The 27,052-nt window shown below is 39.7% G+C and overlaps 1 protein-coding gene across 2 annotated transcripts in view; it reads left to right on the forward strand.

Moving 5' to 3' along the window:
- Positions 1–27,052, forward strand: part of PCDH11X (protocadherin 11 X-linked) — a 415,202-nt gene that overhangs the window by 161,684 nt on the left and 226,466 nt on the right. For both annotated transcript variants that reach the window (XM_033072213.1, XM_033072214.1), the window contains one exon: positions 26,370–26,441. In XM_033072213.1, the coding sequence (XP_032928104.1) occupies positions 26,370–26,441 (72 nt within the window). The remainder of the gene's footprint in view (positions 1–26,369; positions 26,442–27,052) is intronic.

The raw sequence follows: 27,052 nt of genomic DNA on the forward strand, positions 1-27,052 counted from the left end.
TTTCTCTGCATGTCTAAGGACTTCCCTTGGTGCTAAGCCTGCTCAAGAGGTGCTCAAATCTCTCAGGTCTCTCTTGCCAATTCCTTTTTCTTTGTTGCAGCTCCCATCTCTCCTGGCAATATAACTGTTTTAAATGTACCTCTCCTGTCCTGATCACAGCTGGCATTTGTGTATTTTGGCAGAGGAAGAGAAGGTGAAATGAAGGATGCTTCCCATACACGTACACTGTACTTACAGCATTCAGGATGACTGCTCAGAGGTGTTGGTCTAAGCAGAGCTGAAAAAGTATCTCTGAGCATCCCTAATTTACCTAAAGTAAATCCTTTTCCAGGGTAGGGGCTCAAGCTTGGAATGAGTTTCTGAAAATATTCCATTTCAGAGCAAGCTTTGTGAGGCTTGGTTTGACAGAACCCTTGTTTATTTTTCCAGGCATTCCACAACAAACCTTCTCCCTTCCCTGTGCTGCAGGGCAGTACCAGACAGCCCACCCCAAGCATGGAAATATTTGGGTAACTCTAAACAAGGGAGTTTTCCTTTTAATTGGCACCTAGCATAGGATAGTCTTCAGAAGGAAGCTTTAATTAGAGCTAAAGGAGCTAAGCCTGTCTCTGAATCCAGGCATTTGTTTCTTTGATAATAGCCAGCTTTAGCTATCCTGGCAGAAAGTTCATGGAGATTACTTTGCTTTCCTTCCCAAACAAGCTGGGTTTTTTTTAATCAGATCCTAAAGAGCAGAAGCAGCTTTCGAATCTGGTGGCTTTGTTCTGTTTCTTCACTGCACAGTTCTAACAGCTTTTTAATGCATTTTGATGTTTGGGTTTTTAATTTTTAAACCAGGTTCTCTATTACTGATGAAAAGTCAACATCAAAGGTACTAATGTGGAGGTAAGTCTTCTCCTTGTCTGAAAAAGAAACAGAAACATTCCAGCTATCTGATTTCCAAGGGAATGCTTAATTTTATTATGCCAAATGCAGGTGCTACATACTGAGTGATGGAACTTAGCTAGCAACAGTCACTCAGAGTTAGAAGGCCAGAGTGTAATGTAATTTAAAAATGGGAAAGTGTGGTTTATGCATATGGAAAAGGATAATAAAAAATTCTTGGGTTTTGTAGTGCCATTTGCATAGTTCAGAAACAGAATGTCCCCCGTCTGTAGTTGACTGGGAGGTCAGGAGGTTTCTGGTTTTAATGGCTTGAAAAATCCCTTTGTTATGACAAATCCTACTTCCTGGAGCAGATGTATTTTTATTTTGCCCTTGCTACAGTCACTGAAGTTTAATACAAAATGAGTCCTACTCCTTCAGCAGGCACAAAGCCCCAGCAGTCCCAGGCTGTGCTCTGTCCCCAGACCCCCAATCTGCCATGGGGACACCACTGGAAATGTGGCAGGAGCTCACATAAAAGAGCTGCCTCTGCCTACACCTGGATATTGCCCCTGTTTTGGTGTCTTCCAGGCCTTCACATGCAGGGTTATCCTGGTGAGCACTGGCAGAGGCTGTGCCTGCACCTTGGGCCACCCTTTCTCAAGGTGTGGCCAGTTGAGTTTTCCAGGGCACTTGGGTTTCCTGATGTGTCTCTCTGCACAATTTTCCAAGAGAATGTCAAACTATATGTTTATCTTGTCATGTGTGTTTTTTCCCTGTGATTTTTGTGCTTTTTGCACTCACAGACAAGCAAAGCCTCAGTTTCATTGTGCCTGTTCCTGTTCTCCATGCTGCTGGTGAATGTAAGAATTTCCCTGGCCTTGGGCTCCCAGCACCAGTCATTGAATATATTATTTTGAAAACTTTATTTCTGGGTCAGAAATTAAGTGATCCAAAGCAGGTTGCAGATGTCCCTTGAATTCAACCCTTGGGTTTTGTGTTCTCAATGTCATTTCGTCAGCAGAATTGACATTGAGTGCTAAGGACATCTAATAAATTGCCAACCTAATGATCTCAGAAGATGGGGAAAACTCTGGAGCTTCTTTCAGTGCTTCAATTATCAGTTCCAGGCTGGGGACCCTGTCCCAGTGTGACAGAGTGACAGAGGGGGGCAATGCAGAGAATGTTGTCCTGAGTTCCTGCATTGCTGGAGTGAGTGCTCTCAGGGAACTGAAAGAGTTCTGCAGAGGTTGTGTTTAATTCTGTCAGTTCAGTGATTTTGTGGGTGGGAGGAAGGCTGTTTAAGCCAGAAAGGGGGAGCCAGGTTTGTAAACCTGAATAAATGTCCTGAATCAGAAGAATTTTCCAGGGGACCACCTCTGTAGAAGATGGGAGAGGTTTGTTTAAACACCACAGCACCTGTGGTCAGTGTAGAATCTGTTAAATGTCTTATTAAACCTCGTTCCTTTTTGGTTTTCCTTCTTTTGTAGTCTTAAAATCCCTACTATTCTTGGTGAGAACAACTTCTTTGTGAATCTTTCTTCCCTTGGTGAAACTTGGGAGGTTTGTTTGGTTTTCTTTTTCCCTTCAAACTTAACTGTTGTGAAGATTGATTTGTGAAACCTTCAGCAGGCACGTTGCTTTTCGAGATCAGTGAATTATTTGCAAGGTGTTTGCAAGCAGGGGAAGGCAGGAATGTCCAAAAGTGAGGTCTCTGTGCAGGTTATTGAGGGGAGTGCTCATTGACCACGAGCCCTGTGATGAGAGAAAATGGACAAATAAAATCCCACAGGCACAGCTGGTAAATGCTGTCCACCAAAAAAGATTTTTTTAACAAATTAAACGGAGAGATTTTCTTCTGTAATGCTTAAGAGCACAATGCTATGTGTTCACCATTTTAGCAGGACAACAAGGAACTAATCCTATTTACTTTTGTTTGTGCTGCTTTTTGGCTTTTTCAAATATTGTACCTGAAGGGTTTCAAGCAGAACAACTGATTTTTTATTTTTTTTTTCCTTCTAAGGTTGTTAAACGATATAGCAGATTTATGTTTGCTTATGTAGCTTCTGTTACGCTTCATGAACACCTCATGAATGCCTTGAATGCTTGAAATGTCTCAGTCAACTTACAGAAAACTAAAACCACAATTTCTGCTTGGGTTTTATTGTTGTTATTTTGGGTTTTTTTCCTATTTTTCCCCTCCATAAGGTTTTGTTTCAGATTGCTTATGTGTCTAAGATAAAACCATCACAGTTCTCTTCAATCTTGCAATTATTTATCAATCTGAGCATACCCTGCCTAAGTAAAGGACCAGAATACTTTAGACATTTTGATAATTTTGCTGTTGTTGCTAAAGTAGGTTGTAATTCAAAATAGGTTCAATTCAAAAATAGGTTGTAAGACTGCTGTTGTCATTGGTGGGTTTGTCTTGTATTTTTTTGTTGCTTGTTTTAGGTTTGGTTGGGTTTTTTGTTTTGTTTTTGGTTTTGTTTTTTGGGTTTTTTTGTTTGTTTTGGTTTGTTTTTGTGGGTTTTTTTTTGTTTTGTTTTGTTTTGATTTGGTTTGGTTTTGTTTGTTCTTTTTGTTTTGTTTTGGGTTTTTTGTTTGTTTGTTTATTTTGGGTTTGTTTTTGTTTTTTTGTTTGTTTGTTTGTTTGTTTGTTTGTTTTGTTTTGTTTTGTTTTTTTGCAGGAGCAGTTTTCGTATGTTTGGCTCCATGGTAAATATGTGCAGTGGGAATGAGCTGTACATTTGGTAACACTGGGGAATGATGTTTTAGTTGCTGTTGGGACCTGTCTGGGATTTCAAACTCCTTTCTGGCTTCTATTTGTGTGTCATCATCACTATTATTGCTGGGAGCTTTACTATCAGCAACAAATACCTTATTGACCAGAATAAATAAATGTTTGCTTCTTGTAAATGATTTAGAACACTTTAATGCACTCCACTGTTTCAGAAGGGGTTTTGTGGCACCTTTTGCATCTTCTGAGAAGCTGTTTTAGCACTTTGATCACAGTCAGTGCTATTTAGGAGGTAAATCAGTGTTCCTCTTGCAAACCACTTCAGTCATGCCAGTTTCTGTAACTTCATCTCAACCAATTTCTGTCACTTCTTTTTTTTTAACTCCTGTCTTAAAATACCAAATAGCCCTGAATTGGTGTTTTTTGTTGCCTTGCTGGGAAACAACTGACAAATAAAAGGCTTGATTGGCTTTCAAAGTGATAGGGGGCATTGGAGAAAAGCTTGATTGACAATATTAAACAACAACAAAACTTGTTTTTCTAACATCACTCTTAAATCAGAGTCCCAAAATGTGTGTTAAAATGGAGAGGAACTGTCTCTTTTAGTGTGTGAAAAATGTTCTCAAAGGGAAGTGAATTCTAATCACCCTCCTACTGCAAACATCTCTGGTTCTTCAGACCCACTGTGTCATCCAAATGTTGGAACAAGAAAGTGGAATAAACCTCTCCTCATTAATTTAACTGTGTGCCTGAATTAGGGCCTGGGTGTCCACTGACAAATTCTGTTTTCTCCTTTCTTTGAAGCCAATCTGGTCAAATTGTGTTTGGAAATGGCTTCAGATGTGGAGTGAGTTCAGTAAGGAATGGTGGGAAGGGTAAGAGTGGAGAGGATAAAAACCCAACATGAATGTTTGGGAACAGAACTCCATGTTCAGTGATTTAGGACATTTAGAGCTGAGTCTAACATTGCCCTGCTGAATCCCAGCTCAGCTGAGCTGCCCTGTGCTGCTGCTGGATTTGCTGGGAGAGTCCTGCTGAGTCCTGCCCTATTCTGCAGGACTTTGGGTGATTTATTAAAAACTGAGGGTGTTTTTGCCCTTAGAGAGCCTGTGTGTGTTTTCATGTTGGCCTGGTTTGGGATACACCTTATCAGCACCAAGCCATGAAAAGTTTATTTGGAAAATAGTCACAAGTGGCTGCTGGATGAAGTTCTTGTGATAAAATTCTGGAGGGAGTATTTCACAGGAAATAAATGAATGTTTCCTAAATAACCCAAATTTAATTCTCCTAAGTACCTGAATGTGTAGGCTACCACAGAGAGGCACTGAAAATTGTGTTTTAAACCTAAATTCCTTTTCATAGGGAAATAAAACATGAATTATACTTTTTAAAAAGTCACAAATTAATATTAGCAACTCTGTTTGATACTAGTTCTTTGTTTTTTGTAGGTCACAACTCTTTGGTCTAATTCTTCTTTGCAGGCTTGTAATTTGATGTACACCCTGATAAGGCAAAATAGTAAATATTGATCAATATGAATGATTTCATTGGGATTGATCATTCTAGATTGAGATCAGAAAATGTCTCAGTTTGGGCTACAAAGAGGAGAGCAAAAAATCATGAAGATAAAGCAGTTCTCCCCAGAACTGGTGAGCTGCTAGAGTTAAGTGTTAAAGAGGTGACGTGTTAATTTTTAATCACTTTATTTTGGGCTAATATTGCTCTGCAAGAATTTTATTAATAAAACAGGCAATGCAAAAATTGAAGTATTAGAGTGGAGGGAGTTGTTTGTTTGATGACATTTCCACTCATTGCAGTAGAAGCTGCATTTCTGGAAACAAAAATACTTTTTCTTTGTGGGTTAGAGGAAGATGTTTAAAGTAATTCAGCTTGATAAGCAGGAGTGATTAAATGCTTCAAGAATAAATGGATATGTGCTTTAAGTTATTATATACAGGCTGGCAAATTGCTGGGTGATGCTTTGTCTTATTTCTACGCCTTGCTCTGAGAAGCAGAACCCAATAAATAATAAACAAACCTGAAAAGGAACTTTAGCAAAGGGCAGAAGCATTTAAGGATCAGAGCATCTCCTTGGCCAGGCCCCATTGCCTTCAGCATCTCTGCTGCAGGAATTCTTCCCTGACACAAGGGACAATTCATTTGCTGGATGGCAACAAGCAGTGCCACCACTGGTAGCAAAGTGATGACTCTATTCCTTATTCTCTTGGCAGCTCTTATTATTATGAACATTAAAGTCATCAGTTCCCTGTCACTTAACAAACCTACCTTTCCTCTCCTTCCCTCCATCAGCCTGGTTTCAGCTGCACGCTGCATTATTTATGTGTTGTTTTTGCTAATCCTTGCCAGCCTAAAACATTGCAATAATCTTGCAATCTAGGTAGAAATATGACCCATAATAAGCCCGAGGATGAAGTGACAATGCCAATAATCATTGCTGAAGGGATTTTTTATGGCTTTGTGGTGCCACAGGGGTCCTCCACTAATTTAAAGAAGACAGCAAAGTGGATAATTTAAGGACCTCATTTTAGTAACATTTATTTTTCCACTGGAATTGATGTGAGGCAGATTTTTCTTTTCTCGTAACTATCTGCAAGTATTTGGACTCCCTGTGGTGCCCTGGACTGTCTCTCCTTGCAAGGCATCCTGTGAACATGCTGTTTATCAAATGCACCCAACCTGAGACTACTTTGTCTCCTTGTCCTCTCTCTGGGATTGCTTAACTAAAACCACTAATTACAAAACAGCAGCCAAATGATTTTAACTGATCTTAAACTGCAAAAACTGGTGGAAGATATTGGACAGGATAAAGCAAGCTGCCTCTTGGCAATTTTGTGCAGCCTTAGTGAATACTTGAGAAGTGATCCTGAATTTGCCAGTAGGATGCTGAAGGAGTGTCTGCATTTTAGTCCAGATCAAATGTTCTCTAATTCCTGTGCTCTTACATTATGTGAAATGGTTTGGGAGTAGCAAACTGTGTTTGTTCTCAGGCAAAATAAAATCAAGGATTCAGGGATTAATATCCTTAATAAAATTAAGGATTCTTTATTGAATCTGTGCTGTTTTGATCAGTTGGGACCAACCTGAATCTAAACTGAAACTCTGATAAATACAGGGCAAAGCCCCTGGTGCTGGTCACCAGCTGCAGCCAAGGCACAGGCTCCAGGCTCTGCTGGGGTCTGAGCCTTCTCTGTGCTCATGCTGTGGTTTAGACTTTGTGTCTTCCAGCCCAGTTAATTCCAAATACTCTGCCCAGTGGAATTTAACAACATAGGAGACACAAATGACCTGGTCTTTCACTGTGGATTTGGAGCAGTGTCTGTCTTTGCAGACATTGGGACAGGGCAGTGTTTGCCTCCTCTCATGTTTATTGAATTCCAGTTATTCCCATGGTAGACCATTAAGGCTGTGCCACTTTTTATTATCATTATTTTTAAGGCACTTTAAGCATGAGCTATTTTTTTTTAAAAAAGCCAATAAATAACTAGGAAAATCCAAAAAAGAAATCCACATTGGTAAATCCCTCTGTGCTAACTTTCAGAGGAGTCCCAAGGTAAATGGTGCAGTGGCTTTGGCAGTTGGTGATTTACAGGAACATTAACTTTCAATTGGAGCCTCAGAGCTGTGCCTGGTGCAGGTTGTGAAGAGTCACAGGCACAAAGGGGTCATCTGCTCCATTAGGGACTGCACACTCCAAAATAACTGCTTATTTTTGCATTAGTATGGGCATTAACGAGGTATTGCTCTTGCACTTCTTGGCTCTCTGCAAAAGAAGCAGGTATCTTCCTGTAGACACCTGCAAAACCTTTTTTTTTTTTTTTTTTTTTTTTTTGGGCTGTCATAACAAATTATTATGAGATTGGTAATTTGGGACATCTCTTGTTGAAAAATCAGATATAAAAACAAACTCACAAAAACCTGTGGAAGTCTTGGGAACTTTGGAAACTTACTGTAAAAAAGCATTTTCAAAATAGAAGTTGACCACTGTGAAACTGTGTATGCTATGCAAGAGGTCTTCAACAGAGTGGAAAATTTTCTTCCAAGTTTAAATATCTCTTCATAAATATATCAGAGACTTTGTAAATTTTTAATTCAGAGTGAACTTTTTTCTGAAGACATTTTAACTATTTTTTTTTTTTTTTTCTGATTGGACTGATACTTCCAAGATGAGTAACTCCTGACATTTCCTCAGCTCCATCCCATTTGCTTTTCTTTCTACTGCAGTTCATGTTTTGTACTTTGAGTTGAGGAAGTTTTGCCTTCTTACTACTTTGGTGAAATTGGGTTATCTTTAATGGGCTGAAGAATTCTCTGTGTCAAATGAGCAGAGTTGCGATTGTTAAATGTGTGTGTTTGCTATTGAATGAGCAATTTGCGAGATCTGTGGCACAAATTAGGGATACAGAGCTGGAGCTATAGCATAAGCATTCAGCATTTGCTGTAGTCTGTGTTGTATCTAGAACTGGCATAAAAAATTCATGTAACAGTTGTTACTGTAACTTTCTCTAGTCTGGATTTGCCTTGTTACTACAAGTGTTCTCAGATGTCTTTTCAGGAGTTTAATCAAAGACACAAATTCTAAAACATCTGCTCTGGAAATTCCTGGCTGACTAAAATAATTCCTGGGCAGGAACATCAGGGTTGCACCTTGCTGCCCCATTATAATATCTGGCTGTGGCTATTTAAAGGGGTTAAATCAACTCTTGTTGAAATATTGATGTCTGAAATAAAACATGCACATGATATTGTTCAGGAGGGTTAGGGAGTCTTTCATCCAGAACGTTTCTGATGTGCTAGATTAAACATTTTGGTGTTAGGAGGTGTTAAGTCTGTTTCTATTAATTTCTCATCCTATCACTTTGAAAAATTCACTTTATCTTTTGATTTTTTTATATATTTTTTTTTTTTAAATCAAAGATAAAAACACACACGGGATAATAATGCTTATGTAGGGTGAGAATGATTTGATTAATTGATATCTCTGTAGTCTTTGTGCTTTGAAGAATTAATTACTTAGTTGCATTTGAAAGAGCTATAAAATATTGTCAAGCATTTTTAATCTTAAAAAAACCCCCAAACCAACAGCAAAAAACAATCCAAGACACTAAAAAAAAAAAAAAAAACCCCCAAAAAAAAACCCAGTAGGTGGATAGACAGCAATTATCTGTTTGAGGACTGGACAGCTGATATTTCAGATGCCACCTTTCACTCTGGCTGAGCATCCAGTTCAGGATAGTGTGGATGTAAGTAAAGCTCAAATGAAATACCCTGCACAGCACTTACTGAGAGATTTGAGATGACTTTTCCTTCAAGAAATAACAAAACTCAGAGTGGAGCTAATGCTTGTGGTGACAGGAATAATGTGATGGATTCATCATGTGTAAGGCAGCACTTGCCTTGTCCCACAGTGCTACTTGAATAAAAACAGTGATGAAAATCTCTCTACTTTGCCTTCAGAGAACCTGTTGACCTCTCAAGTTTAAAATGCTCATATCTTTCTCTTATTAGCATCTGTTGGGAGAAATGAAGTGAAAAGATTGCTGCCTTATTCTACTTAACAGCCTATTTAAATTAAAATGGTGATGCACACGGGTGTATACTGTCCTAATTTGAGCTTTCTGCAATTTTTCCAAACGAAGCATTTTGTGTTGAAATTTAAGGTGGGCACTATTTGCCTATAAGGATGAATTAGCTCAGCTGTTAAAGCATGTTAAAAAAAAAAAAAAGAATAAAAAAGAAAAAAAGATATTTCACATAAAAGCAGACCTGCTTGTCTGTGACTTCCACAGGTCTCAGTCTCTGGAGTTTTTGTGTTTTGGAGGCATCAGCAGGGGAGGGGGAAGAGGATATAAGACAAAGCTTTCCAGACAAAAGAGAAATCCAGATATTTATCTTCCAGCATCTAAAGTGTATTTACTGGAGCCGTTTATCCTGGCAGGCACCAGAAGTGCTTTCTGAAGGTTCCCAGGTGTTCTTGAAAGGCTGCAGAGTAAAAATGTTGTATTAGTTTTGTAATTGTGCAGTGTTGTTCTTGCCAGGAGGGTTCTGGAAGTTTCTCCCTGGTGACTTGACCAGAGTACCCAGGAGATGCTGCTGTTGTGAATTCTGCTCTCCAGGGGTCTGGGTGGGACACAGGGGAGGGGGAATCTGGCAGGGAATTCCTGGGGGGATCCCTGTGGGAAGGAGAGCTGGGTGAGACCCTGCTTTATCCCAAGCATCAAAGCCCTGCTGGATGGTGAAAGTCTCAGATTTGGGCTGGCACATCCCAGGTGTCAGGACAGGAGTTGTGATGGATCCCACCCTGCTGATCTGCAGGGAGCACAGCGTGCTCTGGCATTCACCAGCGTGATTATTTCAGCACAGGCTCGAAGTTGTAGCTTTAATGTGGATGTTAAGTGTTTTACACAGCTGTAATTGCAAATCTATGCAATTAGATGCAGAGTCTCTTCGAGATGCTGACCCCTGCCTAATGGCACAAACTGATTTTTATCGATGGTGGCAATCCAGATGGCTGCTAATAGATAACTGAAGGGTTGGGAGAGGGAGAGAAATGAAATAAACACCTGAACGTCAACTCTCACTGCAGGAAGGTTTCGTTTAGTAATTCAATCTTTGGAGTTCAATAGAAGGCCTACTTGCTGTCCTTTATCTGGAGTGCTGAAAAAGTTCTGCAGCTTCAAAAGGAGGAAGAAAAGCTGTGAGAAAAATATTCAAAAGTGTTTTTAAAATAGGGAACTCACAACAAGCAATTTCTGACAAAAAACAGAAAACAAAGTTTTCATTCTTTCTTAAAATAAAGATACACCCACAAGGACTATTAGCGTCATGTCAGTCAGAAAGCATCTTTGTAGTTCTGCAATTATGTTGAACCTATGGCATTTACAATTTTTGAGAAACTGGAGAAGTTTACTTAATTTAAAAAAAAAAAATCCAAAAAACAAAACCCCAAAAAACTTTTGGAGCTATACACTTTGAGATGTTGAAATTCACAATAGTGGCAAAATTGAAATAAATGAAATTGGTTTTGTGCAATTAAGCACTTCAGGATATTCCTTTACTTTTCTTATGGACTTTGAGATACTTTACTCTTCAATACCTTAAATGGTGCTTATATATATCTAACAAAAAATATAATGTACAAAAGAGGGATAAATGTTAATTACAAGTAATGGTTTTAATCATATACTAAAAATATAAAGATTGATAAAATACTCATCAACTGACATGAAGGGGAAAAAATAAACTATATTCTTTTAAAAATTAATATTTTATGGTGTGCTGGCACCCAGTAGCACCTGACATAATATAAATAAACAGCAGGACAGACATCTCTGCTTGTTTTTTGTTTCATAAAGATATTGGGCACCAAAGATGAGCTTTGAGATTTCCTTGGGAAAGTTCATCTGGGCTGAGAGGTTTGGGTTTATTCCAACACAAACAGAACAGCAGGCTGGTGAATTCCCAAGAATTTCAGTGAAATTGGAAGTATTCTTTGTGAGCACAGGTGTCACTGGGCATAGACAAAGCCATTTCCTGCTGGTGGGACGTTCCTGCACTTACCTGCTTGTGGTGAGCAAATTTATTCTGGCCAGAGCAAGTCTCCTGGTGACAACTTGTGTAAAATGTGCTTGTCATGCTGTTAAATACCACAGTGCAAATTCCATACAAATGGGCATGTATCCTGGAAAAAAAAAAAAAGGAAAAAAAATGATACTTACAGGTGTTGGGTTTTATAGCATTGTTTTAAATTGGATGGAATCTCACAAAGAAAGGCTTTATAGAGCCTTAATGAAAGGGCTTTAAAAAGCAGATTGCAGAAGATACTTTTCCTCACACATGGCTCTTTCCTCATGGGCTGGTGCCTTCAATGAATACTCACATTTATGTGAGAGAAACCTGAACACATGCACACATGTCTGTGAATGTTTGTGCAAGCTGTGACTGCCAGCACACCTGCAGCCTGGGAAGGAGGGTCAGAGAGGGAGGGATGGATGGGTTTGCTGTGCTAGACATAGCTCACCTGGAAATGAGAGTAATGGCCAGACCTAGAGCTGAGCCTGTGCTCTCCCAAAGTCCTGCATTGTAGGGAAGAGTTCAGCTTTGGAAGAATCCCTGAAAACACATTTTCAGTTTGGGTTTATCCCCAGCAGCAGGGACTGGGGGTTGTCAGTAGATTGTAAATCCTGAATTGTGCTTTTCCCTGGGTCTGTGTGGAGCAGCTGAGGAGGGCAGGCAGCAGGACAAGCTGCAGGGCTGAGCCTTCTGCTGCAGGGCCACTTTCCTCTGGGTTATGGAGCACTCAGTGACTGATGGAGAACCTGCCAGAAACTTTGAACACTGGCTGCAACACTGGGTTCACGAGGCCAGGGTCAGCACAGGATTGTTTGGTCTGTGAGATGATCTCTGTGCCAAGCTTGCCCTCTGTGCCAGTCTCAGGAATTCACATTTCAAGCTCAGGAATTCACGTTTTCAGCTCTCCCTGTGCTGTGCCAGAGACAGGGTGTTTGTGCTTAACTTCTCCAGGTTTATTCTCACAGCACTGGCTGATAATGAAGGGGTGATTTACCCATGCTGAGGGCACAGTTAGGATGAACCTGTTGACATCTAAAAGCAGCAGAGAGCACGTTGAGCCTCAGGAAACCATAAAAGCTTTTTGTGCTAGTGAATGTATGCTGTGCATTAGGGAGCTGACCTTAGCACCCCAGCATGTTTAATTTTGTTTTTCTTTTAAATTCTCTGAAAGACTTTTTTTTTTTTTTTTACTTCATGTTAAAACTGTTGCAACTTAGAGCTTTCTCTCATGAAACTTGCAGTTGATTTCTCTGAGAGTCAAGCTAATTTTATTTATTTAACACGTGGAGTTGAAAGCTGATCATCACACACTCTGCAAGCACAGGACAGCACATCTCCTGCTCCTACCTTGTGCATTCCTCCTTTAAATAATTGTATTATTGCTGAAACAGTTTTCCACACCGTGCCAATTACTGGGATAGCAACTGTTGAATGATTCAGTGATTTGCTGTGCTGTGGTCACGAGCCCAGTGTGGATGTGGGCTGTGCTGGGAGCCCTGGGGTGCTGTGCTGTGCCCTGCCCACCCCAGGAGTGTCCCCAGAGTGACTGAAATTGCAGAGCACACACACTGTGACATCCTGGCAGGGCTCTCCTGCCAGCAGGAGCCTGGTGCTGCTGGGGCTGGAGATGAGCCAGGGTCTGCCAGCTCCCACCCAAAGTGTGTGGACAAATGCAAATCTGCACAAACAAGGAACTCTGCGCTGCTAAAACTGTAAAGTACACGAGAACTAACAGGGGCAAAAGTGAGTTGTTTATGAAAAATGTGTTGGAAGTGCCATAGGGTGGAATTATCACTTATAAAGATCTCACTCCCACAGCCGAGAATAGCTGAAAGGTGCTGGAAAATAAGGTTCTGCACTGCTCTCTGGAGATCATGTCTATTTTGTCTTAATTATTATAGCTCTGAATATTGTTGCTCTTTAATGCCATGGTGTGAAATCCCTGACGTGCTCAGCACTCCAGCCAACAGTGCATAAGATTAATCCTGAAAAAAACAACATAATTTAATGTAATCCCCCCACTTTTCAACTACAATTTTGTGAGCAGTCACTGTATGACCTTACTGGACCTACAAATACACCTGGGGGTCAGTACACAGATCTTCTGCTTCTCATTCTCTTCTAAGATGAACAACACCATTTATTATAAATTTCTGTAGGAGAGATACATTTCCCATATCTGTATCTATTGTCTTCCTGTCTTTCTGACTCACCTGATGATGTGGTGATCTTTGCAGAATACAAAACCAGCTCCTATGGAATTATGGACTTGCTCCAAGAAGTCTGAGCAGCTCAGTCTTAATTATGGTCTGGATAGCTGAGGAACAGAAACTACTCTTTTATAAAATAGAACTTTTAAACTGTATTTTTGCATGACTGATCCTAGTCATTAGTCACTTGGAATCAAGTCCTAGGTACCGTGTTGGGTTTTTTTCCATTTTTTTTTTTTTTTTCAACTGTACTGTAATAGTGATTGAAATGGATCAAAGGCAAAGAAATTTTCCCAAAGTGTGATGGAAAGGCATTTCCTAAAAGAAGTGCTGTGTGTGAGAGGATGGGTTTGAGGAACCCCTTTGTGAGTGGCAGCAGAGTCTCACTGTTCCAACCATGCTCCAGCCCTGATGGAAAGTGATGGCAGCAAGTCTGGGAGGACTGAGGGGTCAATTGGCTCTGTCTGAACCCAGCTGGGATGGCAAATGCTTAATCCTAAATCAATCTTCCTTCATTGCCACGGAGAAATGCAAATAAAGGGTGATTACAGCTTTCCTCTTGCAGGCAAGAGGTGAGGCTTCAGAAAAGCTGCAAGAGTCAAAGGATTGATTTGTTGTGGAGGAGAGTTGGAGGAGACAGCAAATCAATTTACTGAAGCCAGAAGTTTGTGGGAGGGTCTGAGAGGATTTCTGGCTGGGGAGGACTAAGTTAAATGATGCCCCAAAGTAAAATGATGTAGATAAAGGTGGACATTTGTGAAATGAAAGGAAGGGATGTGGAATTAAATGCAGATCTAAAGCAGCAAAGAATCTACTCTTGTGGTTGGGAATTTATGATAGAGGTAAATTAAACAAGCCAATTGTTGGCAGAAAATTGCTTGAAGAGGTTTTATCATCTAGAGTTGTAAGGACTGAGAAAGGAAGGGAAAGGAAAAATTCAAATTCAAATGTGTTTCTGGGAGGGAAACATTGCCATTTTTTAAAGCCTGATTTCTGGTGGAGATATCATATTAAACTTTTGTAAGGAGATAACTATTTAAGGCTTTACTGGAGTGGTGTAATTTCCTTTAGAGCCAAGGAAATGATAAGATTTTTATGATAAGATTCTTCCACACTAATTTTTGCTGAAATCAACTGGTTTCCCTAAAGCAAATATCAATGAAATCTCTACAGTAGACTATTCCTTTAAAGTAAGAGGTAAATGTAGGAAAAATGTGTAGAGAAGTAGAAAAATTACTTACATAGTGGTTTTTTGTCTGTTTTTTTAAGTAATGTGATATTATTATATTTATATAATGCCATATATTTATAGATATAATCTGAATGGAGGTTGAAATATGAATTCTGTTTTATTGGTGTTTTGTCTAGGAAAGATGAGTCTGTATTCTCTGTGTGATGAGTTGGGTACAAGGAAAGAGACAATTGAATTTGTAACGTGGTTTGTTGTGTGTTAGGAATAGAAATACAATATGAAACTTTTCTATCTTCTATTTACTGATTTTGGCCTTGCTAAGATTGTTTAAAAAGAGACTAAAATTCACATTTCCTTAAGAATTCCCACGAAAGAGAGATGCAAGGTTGTTTAAAATTCCTCACCCTCAGGATTCAGGACAAGGCAAGATTAGGTATGTTTGTCTTGCAGTTGATGTTTATCATACATATTTAACACAGAAAACAGTTTTGCATTTTTTATTTGATCTTCAGCTTTCCAGAAGTCTTCCTCCACTGCTGTTGATCTTTTGTCTCGCATCAGTCGTGTGACACGTGCTCATTTTGCTGTGTGTCACAAGCAGGTGGTTTTGAGGGAACTCTTTCATGTCATTTCCTTTGTCATGTCATTTACCACTTTTATTAATTATTTTAGCTGTGATTTTTGTACTTGCAGTGGTTAAATTTCCTTAGTATAATCAGTGTTTGTCTACAAAGGAGAACAAATATCTTTTCATTCCCCGATTCAAAAGGTTTGTCTTTTTTGGGCTCTTCAGTTAATGCATTAATCAGCAGTGCCTCTGAGCACCCACTGACTGAGCAGCTGTGACATTTTCCTTCTTCTCATTCTCCTTTTTATTCCAGCTCTTTGTTTGCTGGAGACACAAGGTGTGCTGACAGTTGTGGGCTGTTGTCAGCACAGGTTCCTTGGGCTGGCCGATGGGGATCTTGCTGAGGGTTATTTGTGCCTCTGCTGCATCAGGGCTGGACACGGGGATTTTGGAGGAGATGAAAAGTTCATGATGTTTGGTTTTTGAGTTCCACTTCACTCATGCTGAGCAGCTCTCAGCTCCAGAGAGCACAGCCAGGCTATCTGCACTGCCTGGAAAATTCCATTTGGTGCAGTCAACACGTGTTACACGGCTCTTCCTTCTTCCCAACTGCTCCCTTTGAGATAAGCCTGCAAGAGTAAAGAAAGGAAAAATATTATTTTCACCTTTGAATGCTGAGGCTTTTAGATGTGTAGAGATATATCACAACATCTTCACATCCTTGTAATAAAGGTGTTTTATCTTTATTTACATTGGAATAAAAATGAGAAGAATACTTTAAGGATTGTGGGACAAATCCTTACTTAGGTTGTTTCAATATGTTTTGTTTGATTTCTCTCACTGATTATGTTTCAATTCACACAAAATACAAAGATATACTTGAATTTAAAAGATCAAATAGTCTGTAAAAATAAAGAGTACAGACCCAGAATATTTTGGGTGATTTTTGTGGAGTTTGATGCTTTGTAGTTTTGGTTTGTTTTTTGTTTTCTGGCTTTTTTAATTCACTGATCCTTAAACCACTGTTGTTGCTAGAAAAGTCACTTGATGCAAGTTCAGGTCTTTCAGTTCAGTGAGTAATTCATGAGATGTAGGAACTGGAATGAGAAAACCAGAGCATAATCTGATAAGGTTTAAGGGTCACTGTCATGTAAATTGTGGAAATGTTTCATATTCCTTAAGAAGAATTCCTGAAGAATTTCTACCAGGAGATTTAGTGCAGTAATCCAGAGATAACAGAATGGTTTTTCATGGAGCACATACATCATAGGTATTAGAGGAGATCATACAAGAGTTGTATAACAATCTTTATAAGTGAAATTATCCCCAGTCTGTTGTGTCTGGACAGGGTAACACACTTTTAGAAACGTATTTAATTTAATAAAAACAGTTACTATGCCTGATTTCACTGCTGTGTGTTATTGTACTGAATGTGTGCTCAATCTAAGACAAGAATTCAGTGTAGAAGTTTATAAATCCAGTGATGGCCACATTCCATGGTGGTTGCTTTCATACATTCCAAATGTTGAATTGCAGATCTCTCGTGTGAGATATGCAAACTCTTCACCTTGCATCAGAATGATGCCTTAATGATTTTTATCTCATTAACTATTTCTAAAAGCTCAAATTATTCCTGGAATTTGTCACCTAGAAGAATGAAAGCAATTGTCCCAATAAACAAATTGCCATTTTCCTTAACACCTATTAGAGCTCTGCAAAAACCAGCAGTGACAATATTGGTGTTGCTTTCCTTAATCCACTAGGATGCATTATTTTCTGCAGAATAAACAAGAGGGTGATTTAAAGTGAATTTTGGTTCTATGAATTCATTGTAGGGCTTCATGGGCTGTGGGGGACACTCAGACCTGGCCACAACAGGAGCAAGTGAGCTCTGCTGCCTGACCCTGCTCAGAGCAGGGACAAGAACACACAGGGAACAGAGGTAGTTCTTGTATTAAATATTGAACATCTAAATTTAATATTTAACATTTAAATCCAACTCAATATTACAGTCTTGTAATGATATCTAGAATATAATGATAACACATCTTGCACTCAGGAGCCAGAGAAATTGTGGCACTGCTGGACCTTGGCCTCAGCCAGTCAGGGCTTCCAAAATCTCTTTATTCAGTGCAGCTTCCCCAACCTGCTGAGGCTTCTGATGGAATTTTATGTTGCCTCCTTCCAGAAAGGCAGCACAGCAAATACATTATATAGGTCAGACAGAGAAATAATTTTGTAATGCTATTATTTGTTATGTTTAGGTGAAAAAAAACAATGGTTATAAATTTATGATTCTTCTTGAAATAGAATGACTATTCTCTTGACAGCAAACTACAGCAAAACCCGTGACATCAAGGTGGAACTTTTCCTGTAACTTCAGAAGGGATTTCTAACAATGATGAGGATGGGTTTGCCATAACACAGGAGTACTGGGGGAAATGTGATGGGGCTTTGTGGGCAGCTGTGATGGCACTTTCCCATTTAGAACAAGAGAAAGAGTATTTGTATTGTTTTTCTTGGTGGGAGACTGATGTGCAGAGCTGCCCAAGGGAAGGGGAGAAGCAGCAGCAAGGCTGACAGGTACCAGTGTCTGGCTGGTGCAATACAAGTTTAATGGATTTTGGTGTAAAAAGCAGAGATTTGGGGCTCTATCCTGACCATATGGAAAGTATCAAAAGACCTGTCTGTTTTTCCCAAGCTGTGCTGCTCCAGCCCACAGAAATTCTTGGCTCAAGTGGGTGATGGATCCTCCTTGCACGGATGTGCCTGGGAGCAGCTGGAGCTGCTCTTACCTCCCCTGACCCCTGGGGCTCCCACCTGCCTCCCCCTGCTCCCCTCTCTTTTACAATTCACATTCTTTGCCCCCAGTCTGAATCCTGTGCCACAGGTTAGGACAGAGTTTGAATAATTTACTCAAAGTCATGATAAGGAGCAATAAAAGCATTTCCCAACTCATTTCTTTATCTCTTGAGGGATTATTTATGGTTGGGGTGCTTGTTCTGGACATCCTCCTGCCACCTGAAGAACAATCTGAGTTTTTATTTTACTTCATATACTCAGAGCTACAATATGTACTAGAAAAATCAAACATACTTTATAAGACGAATAGTCACAGCTGGGGATAAGGAATATAAATAGGATGACATCAAATGAAAAGAACTGATGATCCAACAAGGCTTCTATAGATCATGTTGTCTAATGTCAGGAGAATTGCAGATTAGTCTTGCTGCTCTTTATGAGTAAGCCTATTTATCAACTTTCTGGAAAAATCTAATTTAAGGTGGCACATTTTCCTTAGTTCTGCCACACTTCAAAGCTGGAAGTGTAGAGGCTGGTCAGGCATTCTCCCCTGGCTGTAATCAGTGTGGGATTGCCATGCAGCCCCTTCTCCAGCAACCAGGTCCTCCCTACTCCTGCCTCACTCTGATAATGGAATTTTGGTTTGCTTGATTAGTAAGAAAACTAGGAAGCCTCAGCTTTTAACAACTTTATCCAATTCAGACTTAATGTTCAGAGAGAAAGAGCAATTTAAATTGCAAATGTTCTCTATAAGAAGCTGGATTTCTGTAAGGTATAACTCAGTCATGCCATAGAGAAAGAAGATGACAAGCTCTGAAAAAACCCCACATGTGGACAAGGTGGATCTGGGCAGGGGCTCTGCTGTTTTCCCTGAATTTCCTACAGAAAGAGGAACTGTTCCTATGACAGGATATAACAGGAAATGCGAATTTTAACAACTCTGGAGGAAATATGCAGGAATATAAAATTTGGTACTTTTGCTACCATGTACTACATTTTTAACACGATGCTTTATACCTGAGTCACAAAACGGATTTGTGTACATTTATATTCGTTCTTTAAAAGCTAAGTAGAGCTCAGGCAAGTAAAACAAGCTGTTTGATATTATGTTCTTTTTTCCCCCTTTCACTTGAAGTAAGAATACCTTAGCATCTAATGTCACATTAGTTTTATATATGTAAATACTTTTAAGGCTGAACATGTAGTGTAAGCATATTTTATCAGCTATTACCCTAAGATTTTTACATATATGAACTAAAAAAGCTCAGTGTTTGTGAAATTTGAAGTAATTTTTTTCTCCTTTAGGATTATCTGAATTTGTGGGAAATCCTCTGTTCTTATGTCAGAAAGCATTTAACTCTCTGTGCATTGATGAAGAATTTCTTCACCATATTTGAAATCTGGAAAACTTGTTTAAGTTTATAAGCAATGACATGCAAGATAAAACAGAAGGATAACACAGTTTCTGATTGTAACTTAAGTGTAATAAAATCAATTGTGCAACAGTCTTCACAAGCATATTCTCACAGGCATTTTTCTTAGGGATTTCAAAATGCTCTATTCTTACAGGAAGCTTTAGGATAAATCTGTATAATTCCTGTGCATGACATTTTGAAAAGACCAGGGCTGTGAATATCACACCTGTTTGCTTTTAAGGCAAAAGCTTTCATGTGCAGAAAATAATGTTTCAATTAAACAAAAAAAAAAAAGAAGAAAAGAGAGATAGAAGGAGGTCATTTGACATTACTACTCTGCATTCAGACTCGTGCAGAGGAAAAGAAAATCAGAGCAATTTCAATGAGCTGCTGACTTGGAGCTGAATAGACTCAAGCATTTGCATCACCTGTTCAAAAAAAATTGATAAACCACAATTTTAGTATCAAATTCCTGTATCAGCTTGCAGACTTGGTGATCTCAGTCTCTTGATTTTTTGCAATTTGCTGCTGCTGGGTGTTGAACACCTGGATTTATTCTCTGTTGTTCCCACTTTAACTTTGTCATCGTGTGGTGTCTGAAATCTGCAATTCTCTACTGGAATTTTAGTTGGGAAGAATCTGAGTGAGATGGCAAATACAAATAGCAGGTGGAAAGAATTTCTACAGCAGTGTAGAGACTTTGCTTTGTGCTTTTCCACATGAACTGGATTTGATTTACAATTAAAAGTATATATATGTGCTTGTAAGATTAGTGAGCATTTTAATTTTTAATGCTACATACACTGACATATCCCTTGGGATTCACAGGAAATCCTTTCTCCTTGCATAAAACCAACACGATGCATTTACCCTAAAATTGCCCTTGAAAGAGATACTTTTTCTAGTAGTATTTAGAATAATTTCTCCCTAATGACTTCTCCTTTGTGGTACAATGCTTGATCATTGAATTCTGAAGTGCAGATTTGGGGTTTTTTTTTGCTTATGGTTGGGTTTCTTTACAGAGCCATTATGAAAAAGCATTTGCCCAGTGAAGATTCACCATGTAGGGATGGATTTGGCTGCTGTATAAAGAGCATTGTTCTTCTGTGGATGACCTCCTTGTGCAGAATGATAGTTTTATCCTTCTCTACATCATTATGTTTGCTGTACAAAAATCCTGCTGTGCTACATCATAATAACATGTAATCTTCTTGCTCAGTTTAGCTGAGATTTAAGGAGCTGCTGTTCATGGAAGCAGTTTTCTAAAGTCTGATCTATAATTTACCAGAATCAACCAGGCAAAAGAGCAAGAGGCTTTAGAAGAGGGATACAGCCCTTAAAACTCTTAAATGAAGATTAGTTTAAAGTTTTACAATCCGGCATAGAACCATCTGGCAAATCTCATGTCAGGCTTTGTTAAACCTCTGAGCATTCCTGGTGTGCTGCACTCCACACCCCACACCCTGCCTTTATCTCCCATCCCTCTGCCTCCTGCCCTGCACAGCTTTGCCCAGAGATGGATGGAACAAAGGAGGGAAAGAAGTAAGCCAAGGGCTGATTTTCCTACAGGAACAGTGGAACAGCTGTGGGTGTGCTGCACCTCTGGAAATCACATCCCAGGATGTGCCCTGGGGTTTATTGCACCTCCCAAGAGGTACTTGCAGGTAAAAGCTGCTTGTTGGCAGCACCATCTCAGACTTGCTGGGTTAAATTGTGGCTTTTGAGTGCCAGGAATCTCTGGGAGGATGCAGAGCCACAGCACAGGGAATTTTGGTGCTTTCAGAGATGGAGCTGCAGTTGGTGCAGCAAAAGAAAAGAGTGTACAAGTTGTCAGTGGTGATTCCAGGCTGCTGTGCACTCTGGAAAGCTGAGGGTTCCTATCACTCCTAAATCACATATCAGGGCTCTAGTGGGCTCCTCACTGACCTCTCCACAGAGGGATTCTTATCTGTGCATTTATTTGTGTTTCTGTCCTCTGGTAGAAGGCAGGCCTTTGTTTCTTGAACACAAAGAAAAACCTTCCCATAGGAATCCTTAAGGACATCTTCATTTCAGCTGTCCTATGGCTGTCTTTATATATAAATATAAATGTATGAATCTTGGAAACTCAGCATAGAATAATTTGTTTTAGCAATCTGTTACATAAAATTATTGTCACCAAAATTAACCCTTGTGCTCACCCTTCACGTGAAGGACCTTGGGAGGCTGAAGGAGAGGACTGGAGGAATCCAATTACCTGAAATCACCTTAGAGGCAGTGGGGAGGCATTGTTAATAGAGATAATCTCCTCCTCAGGCTTACAGGGTTCCTCTGTCTCAGTGCAAAGGACAGTAAAATCAGAATACCTGATTTCCTGGTTAAAATGTGCAACAGAAAAACAGCAAAGAGTGCCTTTCCTCTTTAAATGCAGCTTTTGGCAGACAGAAGTTGCACCAAACTGATAAACATTTGCAATCCCAACTATATTATGATAATGTAACATAGCTGATATACAACTCACCAAATGTCTTTTGCTGTTTGTTTCCTAAATTTCACTTCAAGCCATGTAAGTGGAAGATTGTTTTATGCAGTACTTTTTAAACTACTGCAAAATGCAGGGGTGGGACTCTTGGAGTCAGACAATTTTAATGCTGCTGTAGCAGTTTCCTGAGGCACCAGAGAAAAATGCATGGTATTATCTTAGAATTTCAGTCTGCTTTTGCTACTCCCAGTAATCAATAACCATTAGAATTACTGGTGGCAGTATCTGCCTAGATAATTCTAGGGCTTTTCCAGAAATCAGGATAGGTAAACCAAAGTTGTCGTGTTGTGACTTTTTATTTTTCCTTTTTAACTCTAAGTCAAGATTTGCTTTGAAGAAAAGCAAAATACTTGTCAGTAGAGAAACAGGATGGTAGCATCTATCCAAATGAACAAATCCAGTATTTAGTATTAGAATAAAACCTACTCAGTTTGAATTATCTCAGATGCACCTCATATTTCAGAGTGAGGGTCACTCTGAAGCATCCAGATCCATCATTCCATTAAAGACAAAAATGATATCTCACTTAAAACACTTTCATAACCTTTAAAATCTGTTTTACAGTTCATTTTCTCTGCTAGGCTTTGGAAGCCTGGATATTACCTGTCAAGTTGTCAAAACTAATTAGATGTTTGTTAACTTATTGCTCCTAATAAACAACAGGAAATATTCATGATGAATTCCATTTTTCCTTTAAAAAAAAAATTTAATAACTGCTTTGATTAAATATTAAAGCTTTCTTTTGCTGTTACAACCAGACAAAAAATTCCAAATATCAGCAAAATATTTTGTGCAGAGTCCTTTTACAACCTGGTTATTATGCTGGACTTTATTGATTCCTAAACCATTGATCAGGGTAATTTCTAGGTGGTCAGGTGGAAGACAGATGGGCCTGGCTGTATGATGGTTCAGCAAACCAAAACTTTTTTCATATTGAAAATACTGAAAATTGGACCTGATGGAGGTAGACAGGACTGCCTGGCCTTGGGGAACAGTTGAAGTTATTGCATTTCCCAGAGGACAAAAAGGATCACTGAGATAAAGGAAACCTTTTCAGCCAGCAGGATTTGGGGGTAAAACAGGAATTTATTGAAAGGATTCACTTTGGGCAGTGAAAGAGCCTGGCCTGGGCTACACCCAAATCAAATCCCAGATGGATCCTGGTCACAGATTTCACACTTTTATAAGTTTTGGTTCATCTCCACATTGGGGTCAATTCTCCAAGCACAGCCCCAGGCTATTAAGTCTCAGCCCCTGGCTTTGCCCCTTTCCCTCATTTCTGCTTTTTGGGTACCAGTTGTCCTTGATTCTCCAGCCAGAAAGGAATTGTTTTGTCACCACCCTGTGAAGAGAACTCACTAACACCCAGTATGAAGTTTCAGAGTCACACATTAAGCAGCAGAGAGTCTGAAAAACATAAAAGCCAAAACCCAAGGCATCGACAGCAGTGACACAGCGTGTCAGGTAATGATTCAGAGCAGAACATGTCATGATTGAGAGCAGAACATGTCATGATTGAGAGCAGAACATGTCATGATTTAGAGCAGAACATGTCATGATTCAGAGTAGAACATGTCATGATTTGGAGCAGAACATGTCATGATTTAGAGCAGAACATGTCATGATTTGGAGCAGAACATGTCATGATTCAGAGCAGAACATGTCATGATTCAGAGCAGAACATGTCTCCCAGCAGAGGGGGGGGTCTCAGGAGGAGCTGGATGAGTGCTGGCAGCAGCATCAGGTACATCCCCTGCCCGTGGAACAGCAGCTGGTGTTACAGAAGTGACAGGGGGTTCTTCAGACATGGGAAGAATCTAATTTAATCTCATTTACTGCCCCAGCCGGGCTTGCCTGCCAGAGGAACTCTCCTGGGTGTGTGTACAAGGGCTGAGGGAGCTCTAATGGCACTGCTGGAACCACAATCTCCAATCCAGGCTGAAATCATCCCATCTTTTATCTCATTACAAGCACAATTCTCTTCTGTGTGTGGAACTTAAATGTTGAACTGAGGAAGTGGAGGCAACACAAACAAAAGACTCTGGGCACAGCCTGTTGTTTCTTCAGGGGAATTGGGGAAGCTGCAGAAGGCTTTAGGAACATGCTCCAAGTGAATGGAGGGGATAAATGCTTCCAAAAACTTCCCAGCTTTAGTAAGAGCTGCTTTATCTGTGCTGGAAGACAGAAGCTCCTGGGGGGGGATTGCCTCTCATTACCACATCTTCCTTTACAAGAGAGGACAGAGGAGTTGTGGATGAGTGCTGCTGTGGTCCAGAGCAATGTGTGTGTCCCCGGCAGGGCTGGGTGAGCAGCTCTGAGTAGTCAGAGCAGGTGTCACACTGCACTGGGGCACTGGGGCAGTGCCAGCTGTCCCTGTGGGCTCTCAGCCCCTGGGGAATGTGTTTGTCCACTCTGCAAGGTGATCACACAGATGTGATCATGCAAACCCTCCCAGGCTGTCGGTGGCACAGCAGAGCTGTGTGTGCAGAGCTGGCTCTGAGCAGCTCTGGGGACTTGGGCTGGGAGCCACAAAGATATTTCTGGGATCAGGAGAGTCTGCAGGGATGCAGGAGCTGCTGCTTGGTTTTCTCTGCTGGAATCTGCACTATTTCCACTCTTCCTGTGTCCTGTCCCGATTTCCTGATGTTTTATCTCCAGAATGGGGTGAGAGGAGCTCTTTAGGTGCAGGAGGAACTTTAGGAACTAAATGGGGTCAATCTAAATAAAATTCAGCACTAAGTTCTTTGAGACTTCATAAAGCCACATCTAAGATTTAGAACATGGTTTCCAGTGTTACTCAAACACTTTAAATGCTGTTCTACCTAAATGTAATTTGCATCTGTTTTCCTCATGTAATCATACACTTGTTTATTCATTTTTCTCTGTGCTCTCTGAGTGGACAAATGTTGTATAAAAACTGGTGTGAAATGCCCAGAAAAGTTGTTTCTCAAGAAATAATGTGATTTTTAACGTCAGTTCCTGGCAGGCTGGCCCATGTGGAATTATTATGGTATCTTTAGCACCACAATTGATATGTTTAATAATTTTCATTGTGTGTTTGGGTCCCTTTGATGGCTGATGATTAAAGCAAGATTATAAGGTAGGCTACATTTGCTTTTGAACACATGAAAAACACAACCTTCCCTTTCCAGGGCATTCATTTTAACTCTGTTTAGCATTCACTAAATCTGTGGTGATTTCTTTTTTTTCTTTTGAAATGCGCTTATTGTTCTATTTCAAGAATGAATCATATTCCATTGCTACCCCAAAATATAAGATAACAAAAAATGGTAAAAATTATTGCTTGTAATCTATTATTACAGGCAATCCAACCTGCCAAAACACAATTGCCATTTAATAAGGCCTTTTTTTGAAAGAAATCCTATGAATGCTCCATGCAAACTGAAGTTGCCCAGAAATTCTGTATTTTAAAAAGCCAATACTTCCTTTTAAGCAGCCATAGTTTGTTGTAAATGACAAAAAATCCAAGGGAATATCTCTCTTTTTTTTTTTTTTTTTTTTTTTGGTCAATCTTTGCAGTCTCTATGGGCATTTAGATCACTCTGATGTGGGACCTGGATAATGTGATATTTGTATTAGATACTGTCAAAGGCAGTGCTCAAAGGGAAGTACATTAAAGCTGCATTTCAGGAGGAGGAATATCCTGGCACTATTTAGAAGTATTTCAACAGGGGATTTTTTTTTCTAGTCTTGTGAATGCCACTGTTTCTGTTTTATAACAGAATAAAAATTTAGGGAGAAAAGAAATATGAGACTTGCGTCCCTTTCAATGCTCTGTCCCAGTGAACAAAAACCTTATGCATTTATGATTGCAGTAATTAGATATTAATAAGGAATTGCAGGATGTTTTGGTATTGTAAAATAAGAAAGTGTGAAGGATCAAAGGTATTCTTCTTTGAAGACCACTTTAATCTATTTGATTTTATGGACTTTTGGTTTGAGGTGGTTGTTCCTAAAAGATCCCAAGTAGTGGGAAGCTCTGAAGGTTAAGGAAAGACAAGGGCTCTCATCTGAAAGCATAGCTCCACATTCAAATAATGCAGCTTTTAAAAGTGTTTCCTATAAATTCCTTTTTTGATTAATCCATTTAAGATGCACTGAACACAACCTGGGCAGGAAACAGCAGAGAAAGCAGAGTTGAGTTCCCTCTGGATTTCTGCTGCTGAACCTTACTCTGGGGGCAAATAATTTCATATTTTTGGCTGAATTTTTACTGTACCTGCAGATGAAGGTGTGTACCCCCACACTTTGAAAGATACAGCAACTCTATGAAGTTACTTAGCTGGGAAAAAAAAAGAAAAAAGAAATTAGCTACAGCCAATTCCAAATGTGTGCAGTCCTGGTGGATTGATACATTATTGTATGGAATTTGTTTTATTCCCTTAAGGGAAATGAATGCTGAATGCTGACTGAAATATCACTGTCACATCTTTTCTCTCCCAAAAGCACACAAAAGAAGTGGGAAGGCCACAAACTCCTTTGAAAGAAACAACCTTGGAGCCCTGGACTCAGCCACAGGTAGGCTGGAACTTTTCTGATCACTTCTTTTCCTGCAGTGGTGGTTTCTGTAAGTATTCATGGAAATAACCTGCAAAGAAATATCGCAACAAGTTGCTCTGTGGTTCTTCTATCACATGTCAGAATGATTTGTTTTGGATTTTGGCTGCCCAGATTGTTGGTGGTGTCCTTTGAGTTGAAGTCTGAGCTTTTTCCTGAGCAAGAAATGCCAGCATTGTTTTGCCTTCAGCTTGTGCTTCATATGTGCTTAAAAATTTTTGCAGAACTCGACAAAATAGAGCTACTGTGGTCGTTTTATTGGTGTGTCTATAAACTGTGAGCATCTGGTGTGGAAATGAAGTGGTGGATGTTTGTTGTTTTGAGATATCAACCTTTTGCTTCATGAGGACTTAACCAAGAATGAAGCAATAATTAATCATGCAAAAAGCCATAGAGAAACATGGATATTAACACAAAATGGGTTTGAATAGTCTGTAGTTATTTGGGCAAATTGTTTATTATAAATGTTTTATGTGCAGGAATTCAGAGCCATTTCTGCTGTTTATTCCCTGTGTATCAGTGCACTGTACTGCACATGGAATATGTGGTTTCAGAGGTGATGTGAGGGAATG

This window comes from Catharus ustulatus, chromosome 14, assembly GCF_009819885.2.
Source record: "Catharus ustulatus isolate bCatUst1 chromosome 14, bCatUst1.pri.v2, whole genome shotgun sequence".
NCBI lineage: Eukaryota > Metazoa > Chordata > Aves > Passeriformes > Turdidae > Catharus > Catharus ustulatus.